Below are 15,123 nucleotides of genomic sequence, written 5' to 3'. Positions count from 1 at the left end.
AGTGGATGCTTTCTTTAGTTATGAAAATAATTTCATATCATACAAAGGGCACATATATGTGGCAGTTTTAATTTCCAGTTGAGAGTGGCGCACCATATAAAGGTGTCACCTCTGGTCTGTCCGTGAAAAGCGCCGACGTATGTTTCAGTATTGCTCTATATAGCAACTAATTGCTGAGTATGTCTCAGGTATAATTATGTCTACGACGCGCCCATTGCTCTCACACTGCTCGTCGCATATTTATAAGTATATCGCAAGCTGGAATTCAGTCAGCGAACACGTTCAGTTTCCTACACATAGCACCCAATCTATTTGTATTTAAATGGAACAGAAAAAAAAAAAAAAAACAATCAGCTAAGCTTTCTTGTTTTCGGTGTTTATATTTTCCGAGGTATTACGAGATAGAGCGAAGATAAGTGACAAACAGAAGTTATCTTGTTATTTTATTATGTTGTAAGTAAAATTCATTCTTGTGCTACCGTAATTTGGTTTGGTGTTCATTTTTACCGTGCTTCGAGAGATCTCAAAAATAGTAAACACCGGAAGCCGGCTGTTCGTGCTGACGTAACAGCAAAAATATAGTAAATAGAAAGACCATAACAGTTCCCAAGCTCTGAGCCAGAAGTTGTGGACCATTGTTCGTCATTATGTCACGCTACCACTACGTCTCTTGATACGATGTCTCAGCTGATATTTTGCATGGTTCACAGTTGAACATATCGTACGGACAGGAAATCGAGCCATGAAATTACAAATTACTACATGAAATTTTTCCCACTGGGTGCTCCGCTTTATGTTTCTGACGTTGTTGTCGTTGAGCTGGATCCTGTTTGTACTGGGGTATCCTCATTGCTGCGCTCCTGTTTCTGTCGTTCCTCTCTGTTCAGTGTCATCCACCGTTTCAAACGGCGTTTCGTTGCCATGGGCGTGGCCATGGTAACGCAGGTTGCCAGACGAGCAGGTATCGCAGCTAAAGCTAGCACACCCCTCCCTGGTGGAAATGGTCTGCAATCCCAAGTGGTTTATGAAACCTTTTCCACTTTAAACCACTTACGTACAAAGTGGTTTCAAGTGGAAAAGGTTTCATAAACCACTTGGCATTGCAGACCATTCCCACCTGGGCTTGCACCGGCCCTGATCGGAACCTTTTGCAAGCAATAAACAAACCACGTTCGGTGCATCCAATGAGAAAACGATATAAAGTTCCGCAGCAGACGTTCAAGGTTCCGAATTTCATTTACTTTCTCTCATTTTTATCAACCTCTCATTTTACCATGTACTCTCTTGGCCGTCTAGCACGCACATTCACTGAAACATCCTGGTAGGTCTGTCATCACATTGTTTCATAATGTGTAATGACCAAAAAGGGCACAGTAGCGGCAGCGACTTTTTTAGCGACTTTCAGTTTCAATTTTAGCGACTTTTCGCGGGACACCACTAGGAGATTCCTGTAAAACGACGATAAAACCTGAGACACGGAACAAAAAAGACAAAAAAAAAAAAAAGACAACACGACACGTTCTCAAAACTGGTTTGAGAATTTGAGAACGTGTCGTGTTGTCTTTTTTGTTCCGTGTCTCAGGTTTTATCGTCGTTTTACAATGTACCAGCCACTGATCTCTATAGTATATGGCTGGATCGCGCATAGGGTGCTCCACAGCGTGGAACCGGCCGCCATATTGGTGGGCCCAACACGTACTGTCGTCTGCATTTTGTTAAGCGCGGCTGCCCGCAATTTTTTTGCTTCCTTTAAATTAGAGGGCATGCCATGCAAGCTTGTTGCAGTTTTCAGTGCACTTCACGCACGAGCAGACGAAAGGGGTTAACTTTTCACAGGTAAGCTATTTATTTTGAGGAAAAACAGTGTTTATTCGTATCGCATGTATGTGACACTCGCGCTTGTTCGCACTGCTACTCCGCTGGTGCCGTTAGGTACTAAGAAATTATGTTTGGCTGCTCTATTTATGTATTTTCTACACAATGTGCTTGTGCTATACAGGTTCCCTCACAGTCGCCCAGCCGTGCTGAAGAAGTGGGTGCAGAAGATGCATCGCAAAAATTGTGCCCCATCTAAATCTTCGGTGCTCTGCAGCAGACACTTTGAGGAGGCCTGTTTCGATCGTACAGGGCAAACTGCGCGACTCAAGAGTGATGCTGTGCCTACAAAGTTTGACTTTTCACAGCACCTCCTGAAAGTAAACACAATAGCAAGTAGTAAAGGGGCTGGTCCAGGCTACATGGGTGAGAAACTACGGCACCCCTACCCCTGAGCCCTGCGCGTATTTTACCCTGCGCGGCGCGTGTGCGGAGGGTTGTCCACGTGATTATCGGCGGGAGGAGGGCTGCGTGCACGCTTACCCTCTCACATTTTTCAGCCTGGGACGACTTCTTTCGACATTTTTGAGCCTTGGCCAATTTGGTTCGCGTATTTTTTCCCGCACCCGGCGCTCGGGTGGAGGCGCTTATAGAGTCACTGTACCGAGGGAACTGTAGAGTCACGGTTCCCCCGGTACAGTGACTCTAGGCGCTTACCGGTGGGCGGCGCGTGGCCGGAGGGCTGCGTGCGCGTTTACCCTCTCACATTTTTGAACTTGGGCCGCCGACTTTCGTCATTTTTCAGCCTGAGCCGACTTGAATCGTATTTTTTTTTTCAGCTACAACAGGTGTGCAGTAGGCTGTTTACATGCAAAGGATAGCCATACACAAAAGTACAAGTGAAAATATATTTAATAAAATCAATAGTGCAAGGAATTATGCTGTGACTCTGTGTGAATGGGAAAAACCCAGCCAAAAAACCTGAAGCAGAAGGAACACAATATATGTAACAAAGAATATACATATTAAAGGTATGATACAATAGCACTGAATAGGTATCACAGATCAAACACAATATGTTTTATTAACTGTAATCACTTAAGTTTTCAATGAATCAGAAGGGATAGCACAGTTAATCAAAGAAGATATTCTTGATCAATACAATTACAATCAAAATTACAAGTTTTATTATAAAAAGTCTGAGATGTGAGAACCTGATAGATGTAAGTAATTTGGAGCACGATATGGAAGCTAACTTTAATATTCCAACGTGACACAAATTTAATTAATCAGTTTCTTACGAAGTGAATAGCGCAGACATAAGGAAATAATTCGAATCAACACATAGCATTAATATAGAACCTTTTATTAACAGTAATCACAAGTTTTCAATGAATCAGAAGTGATAACACATTTGATCAAAGAAGATATTATTAATCAATACGATTACAATCAAAATTACAAATTTTATTATAAAAGCCTGAGACGTGAGGACCTGATAGATGTCAGTAATTTCGACCACAATATGCTAAGTTTAATATTCCAACATGACACAAATTTAATTTCTTATGAAGTGAATAGCGCAGACATAAGGCAATAATTCGAATCAACACATAGCATTAATATAGAACCAATCATCCAACATGTACGGAAATAATAGCTACACCATATCAAAACGAGAAACAGTCACAACATTTAATCAAAGAAGATATTCTTAATCAATATGATTATAAACAAAATTACAAATTGTATAATAAAAAGTCTAATATTCCTATACGTGAGAACCATCAGTGCAATAGCCAGAAGTTTTGATAGTTGTATGTAATTAAATGTGAACAGCACAGACACTGGAAGACTATGGGACACGAACACGAGATTAAATAAAATCTATACCACTACATTGATTAATCAAAACAACGTAGTAATCTATCATTCAGAAAATCAGAAGAAAAAATCAAACTCATCAGAAAATAGACATGTTAAAAATGAACTTCACCACATAGCACGCTCCTAGCCAACAAAGAGAACAAAGAACGACACGAACACAAGAGGAAATAAAATCTATACCACTACAAAGAAGATATTCTTGATCAATATGATGACAATCAAATTACAAGTTGCATTATAAAAAGTCCTACACGTGAGAACCATCATTGCAATAGCGTGAATATCTGTCATAACATTTCGAGCGCAATAGTGAATCTCAGTTTCATATTCCAACATTACTCAACTTTTAATTTCTTATTAAGTGAACAGCATAGACGTAAGGAAATAACGAGAAACAACACAATCAACAGCTACAATTAATAGAGAGCCAAACCTGCGCACCATCCAACACATAGAGAAATAATAGCTAATCAATCTATCAAAGGCGAAATAGCACAGACTTAACGCTGAAGAACAGAGGAACACGCGGCGACACGTAAACAACAACAGAGGAAAATAATCTATTATTGAACCATCATAAAATCGACCAATATACAATTTTCATTCTAACAAACACTACGAACCTTGATGGAGGTATCCAAGACGTAGAAAATGTGCACTGTTTTCACTCTTTTCCTCAAAGCCAGGAGTCTTTATGTCTCTATCTATGTGACCATAGCACCACGCATGCTTTATCACTCAAAGGGTTAGGGGCTATATTACATATTACTTCGTCCAGCAAACGGGGCGCTCTAGAGGTCAGATAAAAGCGTTCAAAGGCAATATATTTTATTGTGCAGCGCAAATAGATGTCGATATAACTCGCGGGGATTACTATCTTTTCGCATCTTTTCCTTGAGACGGAAATCTTTCGTCAAAGTGGTTGACAAGTCGGCTAAGTTTGTAGAGATGCGATATTGTTATTGAAGATGTAGAGAAAGTCCAAATTATTAATTGGTAGCAACGATACTCAATCAAAAACGAGAAACAAATTTAATTACATCAATTTTGGTAATATCTTGCAACAGAAATTTCTAATGAACCACACAGAAATATCAAATGTGAAATGCAACTCAGAGTTATGAGGCATTCCCATCTTAGAGATACTTACTTATGTCAGTCGAGTGAACAATTGAAACAAATGCAAGACAATAATTATTTCAGGCAGTAAGTTCACAACTCATAGAATATCAGACGAGTGAATACTTGAAACAAAGTCAAAACAATAATTCTCACGAGGTGGAGATTATAGCATTCTAAACCATATAATAAAATTTTAATCAATAAAATAAACATAGATATGCTTTTAATTAAGTGTAGATCTGCACTTGAAAACAGAAGAGACAATTGCTCTACATTGAAAAGATAGACAGATTTTGTACTCGATACCACAAGTCATGGGAAGATGTGATAAAAAACTGCTTCGAAAAGGAGGAGCCGCGAAACGATTTCATTATCGCTGCATTTCAATACGCCCTAGACATGGTCGTATTCGGAGAAATGGTACAAACTACAGAACTGAAGGTGCAAGAATTTATATGCCGAATCTACAATACTTATAAAAATATCTGCACATCAACGTCGGAAGGGCCACTGGGATTGATGGCGGAGTTTTTGAGGTTTGCCAACGAATAATTGAAATACACTAGACCAGATGTAATTGTAATCATTGCAATGGGCATTGCGTTCATCAAGAAAGCAGTCGGATCAAATTATCATATACAAGCGGTCTATATCGCACGATTCATTACGGATTTGTTGAAATTACACATATCTGAGATGGAAAGTACATAAAATCTTATCACGTGATATATTCCACTACCACGGCAACGCAATTATTTTCTTCTACCAATCTCTGCAACGATGTCGAATCAACAGAAGTTCAATATTGTCGTGCAAGGTCTGATGTATTATCACCTGTTGAAACTCAACAAACATATCAATTGCGGTGGACCACCGGACGATTTTCATCTAATACTCTCTTGTACGCCATTCAAGAATCTTCATACAAAGAAAGGAAACATCAATAAGAGACTGTGCAAGTTCATCGCGACAAAGTGCAAGTTGTTGAAGCAATACAAACATGGCGACAACATAGCGCCTGCGTTAATCAACGCTGGATTCAAGCGCCCAATAATCAGAATAAACTATTTAATGTCTTCGGAATGCATCAATGAAGACAACAAACGAAAACTGAAATAGAACTGTAATTTATCGAATTAAACAAGTGTATAACTGAAACAATAAATCTTTTTCATCATTATAATGAATTCTTCGCATCACAATGAAAAACACCTTACATTTAGCATGGCTAGACTGAGAACAGTGATCGCTAAGGAAACGAATATTCCACAATTTCTGTAAGAATTCTCATATGGAATGAGACCTGACCACCAAATAGGTTTTACTCGACTACACTCTGTACAAGTTCAACACCCGAAGGATAGAATTGCCGGAGAAGGATCGGTCAATGAAATTTAGAGACATGATACATCAGTCTATGATTACAAAAAGGATCACTAATCTCATGTGAAAACTTATCATATTTCATGAATTAAATTCCACAGTGCATGTATATTTCTCAATCAGTTGCACTAGCAACCCAGACATAGTAAAAGAAGAAGAAAAGGCGTCTTTGACAAGCAACCGATTGGAGTGCGGAACAAATAAATAAATATTTTTGTCAACACAGTTGTCCATTTGTATGACTGGATAGGAAAAATGAGCCGTCCAAGATAGGGCAAAACGGGAAATAGAGCAAGATAACTGATTGCGGCGGGATAAGTCAAAGCGTTCGCGACACAGTGTCATCGGCTTTTACAATCGCATTGGGGTTCACTGCCTGGGAGATAATACGAAGCCCTCGCGAAAAGCGAATCTATTATCAGATGCCACAATGCAAACGAAAGATTTTACGAGCACGACGTGCAGGCCAAGTCTACATTTCTAATCACATAGTCTTCGTAACACACGGCACACAAACGTATACGAAATAATTTCCAAGTGGCAATCAGATTTTGGGAGAAGCGGATCACACAATCGCCATCAGAAGTGCTCAACCAATATACAATGAAGATCAGCGTTATGCATAAACACAATGGAAGATATGTTATATTAATTATAATAACCAGATCAGCGCAGGTCACACATAAACGTAGATCAAATTCTCAAAATATACTCGAGATTTCCCGTAACCATACAGAAAAACTATCACTTTATTTTAGTGTCATAGCATCCGGGCACTACAAATGGAAAGGCCACACTTTAATTTTATAAGTCTTTAGCTCATAACGTTGTAAAACGCAAATTCCACACTAAAGATAATTTTCTTCTTTAAATTTTCAAAGTCAAAACTGCACGCTATTTCTTGCATTTTTCTAAAGATATAGATTAAAAAGTTGTGCACATACTCACACATACTATACAATATATTTGATTGTTGATTAATTGCTAAAATTTATCGATTCACATTCAGGAGAAGTGGTGACTACCACACATCAGCATAGGTGGGCATTTTGGTGAAACCTCACTCGCCCTCACCCTCACGGCCCTCAGGGGCACATGCCCTCACTCGCCCTCACCCTCACCGCCCTCACGAGCACATGCCCTCACTCGCCCTCGCCCTCACGGCCCTCACAGACACATGCCCTCAATCGCCCTCACCCTCACTGCCCTCACGAGCACAGGCCCTCACTCGCCCTCACCCTCACGGCCCTCACAGACACATGCCCTCAATCGCCCTCACCCTCACTGCCCTCACGAGCACAGGCCCTCACTCGCCCTCACGGCACTCACAAACGCAAGCCCTGAGGGTCTTACCCTCATAATGTCTCCTGTGAGTGCACTCATGAGGTTGTGTCCCTCATGAGACCTCCTGTGAGTGCACTCATGAGGTCTGAGGGGCGCCAGGTCTCTGTGAGTGAAGTCACTGGTGAGGCCTGAGGCATGTGAGGTCAGTATGAGGGCATTCAGAAATGAGGTCAAATGACGCATGATGTGGTTCCAGCGACACAACCACTAACTGTGTACACTTTAAAGGGCTGGTGTGCACGTATTTAGCAATTTCGTCTACGTCGCGCTGGGAACACAGCAAAGCGTCCTGAGCTGACTGATTACGTTGCGATATGGTTCCAGCGACCTAACTACAGGCAGGGTGCACTTTAAAGAGCTAGTGTGCACGTTTTTAGAAATTTAGTCTATGTCGCGCTGGGAACACAGCAAAGCGTCCTGAGCTGATTACTTGGCGATATGGTTCCAGCGACCCGACTACAGGCAGGGTGCACTTTAAAGGGCTGGTGTGCACGTTTTTACAAATGTAGTCTATGTCGCGCTGGGAACACAGCAAAACGTCCTGAGCTGACTGATTACTTTGCGATATGGTTCCAGCGACCTAACTACAGGCAGGGTGCACTTTAAAGGGCTAGTGTGCACGTTTTTAGAAATTTAGTCTATGTCGCGCTGGGAACACAGCAAAGCGTCCTGAGCTGACTGATTACTTAGCGATATGGCTCCAGCGACCCGACTACAGGCAGGGTGCACTTTAAAGGGCTGGTGTGCACGTTTTTACAAATGTAGTCTATGTCGCGCTGGGAACACAGCAAAACGTCCTGAGCTGACTGATTACTTTGCGATATGGTTCCAGCGACCTAACTACAGGCAGGGTGCACTTTAAAGGACTGGTGTGCACGTTTTTAGAAATTTAGTCTATGTCGCGCTGGGAACACAGCAAAGCGTCCTGAGCTGACTGATTACTTGGCGATATGGTTCCAGTGACCGAACTACCGGCAGGGTGCACTTTAAAGGGCTGGTGTGCCCGTTTTTAGCAATTTCGTCTACGTCGCGCTAGGAACACAGCAAATCGTCCTGAGCTGACTGATTAGTTGGCAATATGGTTCCATCGACCCATATACAGGCAGGGTGCACTTTAAAGGGCTGGTGTGCCCGTTTTGAGCAATTTCGTCTACGTCGCGCTGGGAACACAGCAAAGCCTCCTGAGCTGACTGATTACTTCGTGATATGGTTCCAGCGACCCAACTACCGAGAGCGTGCGCTTTAAAGGGCAGGTGCTCCGGTTTTTAGCAATTTCGTCTATGTCGCGCTGGGAACACAACAAAGCCCAGTACACTTGGCTGTGTTCCCAGCGCGACGTAGACGAAATTGCTAAAAACGTGTACATCAGCCCTTTAAAGTGCACCCTCCAGGTAGGTGGATCTCTGGAACCATGTCACCAAGTAATCAGTCAGCCAAGACGCTTTGCTGTTTCCCAGCGCGACATATAAGAAACTGTTAAAAACGGGCACACCAGCCCTTTAAAGTGCACACTGCGTGTAGGTGGGTCGATGGAACCATATCACCAAGTAATCAATCAGATCAGGAGGCTTTGCTGTGTTCCCAGCGTGACATCGCCGAAATTGGTAAAAACGTGCACACCCTTTTAAAGTGCACCCTGCCTGTAGTCGAGTCGCTGGAACCATATCACCAAGTAATTAGTCAGCTCAGGACGCGAGGCTGTGTTCCCAGAGCGACGTAGACGAAATTGCTAAAAACGCGCACACCAGCCCTTGAAAGTGCACCCTGCCGGTAGGTGGGTCGCTGGAACCATATCATGAAGTAATCAGTCAGCTCAGGAGGCTTTGTTGTGTTCCGAGCGCGACGTAGACGAAATTGCTAAAAACGTGCACTCGTGCCCTTTAAAGTGCACCATGCCTGTAGTTGGGTCGCTGGAACCATATCACCAAGTAATCAGTCAACTCAGGACACGTGGGTGTGTTCCCAGCGCGACGTAGACGAAATTGCTAAAAACGGGCACACCAGCCCTTTAAAGTGCACCCTGCCTGTAGTTGGGTCGCTGGAACCATATCGCCAAGTAATCAGTCAGCTCAGGACGCTTTGCTGTGTTCCCAGCGCGACATAGACTAAATTTCTAAAAACGTGCACACCAGCCCTTTAAAGTGCACCCTGCCTGTAGTTAGGTCGCTGGAACCATATCGCAAAGTAATCAGTCAGCTCAGGACGTTTTGCTGTGTTCCCAGCGCGACATAGACTACATTTGTAAAAACGTGCACACCAGCCCTTTAAAGTGCACCCTGCCTGTAGTCGGGTCGCTGGAACCATATCGCCAAGTAATCAGTCAGCTCAGGACGCTTTGCTGTGTTCTCAGCGCGACTTATACGAAACTGCTAAAAACGGGCACACCAGCCCTTTAAAGTGCACATTGCGTGTAGGTGGGTCGATGGAACCATATCACCAACTAATCCGTCAGCCCAGGACGCTTTGCTGTGTTGCCAGCGCGACGTAGACGAAATTGCTAAAAGCGTGCACATCAGCCCTTTAAAGTGCACACTGCGTGTAGTTAGGTCGCTGGAACCATATCACCAATTAATCCGTTAGTTCAGGGCGCTTGGCTGTGTTCCCAGCGCGACGTAGACGAAATTGCTAAAAACGGGAACACCAGCCCTTTAAAGTGCACTCTGCCGGTAGCTGGATCGCTGGAACCATATCACTAGTGCCTTCATAATTTGCCCACGTCTCGTAAGCGTCATTTAACCTCATTTCTGAATGCACTCATACTGACCTCACACCCCTCAGGCCTCACCAGTGACTTCACTCACACAGACCTGGCGCCCCTCAGACCTCATGAGTGCACACACAGGAGGTCTCATGAGGGGCAAAACCTCATGAGTGCACTCACAGGAGACCTCATGAGTGTAAGAACCTCATGAGTGCACTCACGGATGGCCCGATCGCGGGCTTGCCCTCACTCACCCTCACCTCAAAGGCGTGAGGTGAGGGGCACTCATGAGGGCCCTCATGAGTGAGTTCGCCCAGCTATGCACATCAGTAAGAGTTTAATTACAATTTGAACAGGTATTACGATTTATGTTGTAGAATGTGTAATATCACAATACGCAAGCTTTAGGTCGCTCACTTTGACGAGCACTCTTTCACGATGTCAGAGAAGTTATTCGAATGGATTGATATTTTCTGTATACACTATAACATAATGCGAATTCTTTAAGTCGTGGATATTAAAAGTTACGAATATTTTTCGAACGAAAATTTACTTAAAAGCTCGTTAGGTATTTCTCATGCAATGCAAAAATAAATAAATAAATAATAATGAAGGGAAAATAATAATTTCTAGGTTTTCACTGCAGTGCCCACTGACCTCCATCATGACCTCAGTTCCTGGCATGTGCAAGAAATGTGGAAATAAATGTTGAATTTAACAAATGTTGTCATTTACCCCACATGAACAACAGCTTCTAAAAATAATTAACTAATCTTTCCATCACAGCGGGTACAGCCAAGAAAACCACCTCCAACAAGACATAACATAGAGGTAGAGCAGGACGTCAACCATGAGATTTCACAGCCAGGACCATCGTGGGCTGCAGGTCCAGGGGTCTTGTCACCTCAGCCAGTCCGATCCTCACATAACCTTGCTGCTGACCACACATACCCAGTGCAAGGGAGTCCACGGAACTTAAAAAGGAAGATAGACATCACAGTTGAAGCACTGGACAACGTGAAGAAACTGAAACGCTCTGAAGAAAATGCCCGAAGACGGAAGAAAAAGGTACTCACTGCGGAGAGTGTTATAGAAGATCTCGAGAAGAAATCTCTCGTATCAAGTCAATGCACTGACATGCTTCGTGGCACCTTGTCTGATGTGCAGCTAGAGTACTGCACACCCTACAGAACAAAGCTGGAAAAGTAAGCAGAGAGCAGTATCCCCAGTCACTGCGTAGCTTTGCGCTCACTCTCCAGTTTTATTCAGCAAAGGCATACGAGTACGTCAGGAAGACATTTAACCTTTCGCTTCCACACCAGGCGACACTTAGGTCGTGGTACAGCTCTATACACGGCGAACCAGGTTTCACACAGGAAGCCTTTGATGCACTCAAGGTTCTAGGTCCACATCTCTGAGACACAACGTTTTCCCTACCCTCTACGAGCACATGTTCGAGTGCTCTCCAGAAGAAAACCACGTCATTCGCCTCATAAAGCTTATAGCTAACTGCTATGGCAAGATTCGACTTCACCATCTTGCAAAGGAGCACACAGAAAATGTGAATGACAGACCACGACTACGAAAGAAGCTCTCAAGAATCATAGTATTCAACAATCAATGACAATGACTAATGGCCGTAGAAGTCGAGTGTTGCAATATTAATTTATAAATTCTACATGTCATGTTCGCAGTGATGTTACTGTGCAATTTTATCCAATTTTACTGGGTATCACTTTAAACAAGCCGTTTGTGAGCTAGGGTGGAAGTAAACTGTGGCGTTAACCTCGCAAGTGCAATCACTCTTGCAGCACTTGTTACGTCATGCGCTCTTCGTGCACAGCGCTTCGAATTTCTGTAACGAACTGCGCCGACAGCTGAACAACTGCAACACACTCGTAGAACACAATACGAATGCCAATGGATTATGGAAAAGGCCAAACGAGAACCATATAGGTGGGGTGCATTTGCGTAAGCTGGATCACCAGAAAGAGTGAGCCGGTTCACCAGAAAGAGGGAAAAAGCACGGGTAAAGCTATGGTGTGACGTCATATATGCACGCCACCTATACAGCGGCTAACGAACCACACAATAACAAACGAAAACCACACACAAACGAAACTACCTTACAATAACAAACAGTGCAAACCCTTTCTAAGCAAAAGGAATTAAATTTATAAGCTGTCATTCACCAAATTCCTCTATTTTTATGCTTCCCGTGCACGTAACTAACGACACCATATTCGGAGTACAGGAAGCGGAGAAGAAAAAGAACGTAATTACCATGAAAACTACAGACACACCGCCGAAGCACGGTAGGAATACACCAGCACACTGATTCCTAAGAAAGATGCGTGCTAATCAACAATGAGGAGCGTTTAAAGAGTAACAAATGCTCCAAATCGAATCGCTTCGCATTGTTTCCTATGGGAGCAGCCGGCGCCATTGGGCCCTCCAACATGGCGGCCGGTTGCCGCACCTCTCTCCCACGATCCCTCTCCTATGCGCGATCCAGCCATTATACATAGAGATCAGTGGTACCAGCCAACGCCTCCTCTATCTCTGCTCGAGCTCGACAAAATCTTGTCTTTGACTCCTGCAGGAGGGGATCATAAACTGAGGACAAATAGATAGGTCCCAATGTTATGATTCATTTTTCCAACGGTTCACCGAGAAGGACAAGTTGAAGGACCGCAAGGGTAGATATCAGGTTTTACCCGAATTCTTGAAAATTTGTTCGCGGGGGGGGGGGGGGGGACTATAGTTAAAAACCCGTGACGAGAACAGCAGGCACCCGATTTTTGCGTATCGGTGTTTTCCAACATAGTGTCCCCCTCCATTCCTTTCTATACAGCATGACAATTTTAGTCTCACACCTATCGTTCCCCGGTTTCGTTTCACAGTTATTGCTTACAGTAAATGCTTACTGTATTGACATTCGACACTTACCGCTACAATGATTTATGAACAGGAGTAAATGCTGACAGGTGCGACTGTTCACGACTTTTGCGCTTTTGACTCACGACTTTTGATATCTGATATCATCGCTGACGAAATAAGTTCAACGTGCACGACACTAATTATGAGATTGAACATGTTTATAACCTCTGAAACAGCTCCAGCACGACCATAGAAATTACCAACAAACAACACTCACGTAGCGGCAGCGACTCTCTCTTCCTCACCATAGGCCATTCCCTGGATTCAGCATGTTCACTTTTTTTAACTGCCAAAGTGGAGCAAAAAAGAATTCTTGTGAAGGTGATCATCACGAAGATCGCAATTCAAACTGCGGCGGATTCGCGCGTTCTAAGGACACGGCAGTCAGCGCCAAGCGCGGCGAGCGCATGTGGAAGCGAGAGGGCAACGGGGGAGGGCCTGCAGCGGCGAAAGAGGCTCGTCTGACAGGCATTCATTTATAGAGGAGGCATTGTACCAGCTCGCCTGCACCCTTGCACTACTTGCACTTCGCACTTCTACTTCTACCATTGAGCTTCCTGTGAATGAGATTTGGCGACACTGCCGCTGACTGTGCATCATCATCATCATCAACAAAAGATGGCGGATAACGTGGTCGTCGGTGTTGGTGACTCAAATGTAGGCGACCAGCAAAAGGCACGCATTCTTTAAAAGTTTTACGCTTTGCGGTTACTGTAAGCATGTTTTCTGGAAAAATACGAATTCGCTATTTAAACCGGTTTGGATACACTGTGCTGAAACGAGCTGCGCACAGGGTGCGTACGGTTACGTCATTAACCCATTCAATCCGATTTACACATAACTCCATTCTTGTCCAATGTTAAGGTAATCAGTGCCTTGCGTAGATCTTAGAACTAATGGCTATGTTCTGTAGCAGGGTGCTGGATTGGCAAACAAAACGCGCATGTTGAGGGATGACGTAACATTACTTACGTGAGCATTTTTGTCTCAGGCTGCAGCGAAGGCAAAGCCGGAACCAAAAACAGCGGCGTCTGAGGTACGTTGCAACTAGATAAGTCCATTTCCGAGAAGTCTTCGATTAGCAAAGAAAATGAATGTACCATATACTTTCCATTCACGCAAACATGTACGAATATGGATATTTTACGTGTGTATGTACGTGTTTGTTGTACTAGTACCTTTCTTTCCTTTGACAGGTAGTGTATACTGCTATAAATGATCTTTCTATGGAAATTTACTTGCCAGTACGCTTACGAAGTTTTGTTATGTTGTAGCTAAAACCGTGGCCAGCATTTATCGAAGAGAGGATAAGAATCTGGGACAAACTAAAGGCTGAATATGACCAAGCAGTGGCATCCAAAACACCAGAAGCAATTAAGGTCACACTACCCGATGGAAAAGTGGTTGATGGACAGTCTTGGAGAACCACACCATACGATGTTGCTGCTGGAATAAGGTAACTGCCATGTTGAAATTGAAGTTTTTTTTGGCCAGTGTCACATGTATTGCAGCGATTTATTTTTGCATTTTTGTTGACCTGCATTAGATCTCAAGTTGTCTACTGTTCAAAGGATCAGGGTTCTTAATTTATAGGAGTTCATATACGTAAATACAGGGTATAGGGTTTATTCAATGATATCACCTCACCACCATACTGTAGGTCCCTTGAAGTTATGTTCCCGCATTCGTTCACTGCCATATGGTTTTGGATGACTATTAACTTCGAATACGTGGAAATTACTTGGATATGCTACAAATTACACAGCACAATAACTTATGAAAAACAAAATATACAGTGAGTGCGATATAGGTTATGGCTTGGATGGGACCTACATTATGGCGGCCGATGGCAACACATCTGCCTGCTAGCAACAGTGGCAGTCTCCTACGGATCTGAACATACAAACGTCTGACGTCATCTGAATAAACCC

General features: G+C 43.3%; 1 protein-coding gene across 2 annotated transcripts in view; it reads left to right on the top strand.

Annotated features, from left to right (window-relative positions):
- Nucleotides 1-13,631: 13,631 nt before the first annotated feature.
- LOC135388578 (threonine--tRNA ligase 1, cytoplasmic-like) overlaps nucleotides 13,632-15,123 on the top strand; it is a 35,801-nt gene continuing 34,309 nt past the window's right edge. The window contains exons 1-3 of one of the 2 annotated variants that reach the window (XM_064618198.1): nucleotides 13,632-13,986; nucleotides 14,184-14,228; nucleotides 14,467-14,648. In XM_064618198.1, coding sequence (XP_064474268.1) covers nucleotides 13,912-13,986; nucleotides 14,184-14,228; nucleotides 14,467-14,648 — 302 coding nt within the window. In that variant the 5' untranslated portion in view covers nucleotides 13,632-13,911. The remainder of the gene's footprint in view (nucleotides 13,987-14,183; nucleotides 14,229-14,466; nucleotides 14,649-15,123) is intronic. The other variant, XM_064618199.1, reaches the window with a different exon arrangement.

This window comes from Ornithodoros turicata, chromosome 3, assembly GCF_037126465.1.
Source record: "Ornithodoros turicata isolate Travis chromosome 3, ASM3712646v1, whole genome shotgun sequence".
NCBI lineage: Eukaryota > Metazoa > Arthropoda > Arachnida > Ixodida > Argasidae > Ornithodoros > Ornithodoros turicata.
The sequence above is the reverse complement of the archived record's forward strand: the minus strand, read 5'-3'. Positions and strand labels throughout refer to the sequence as shown.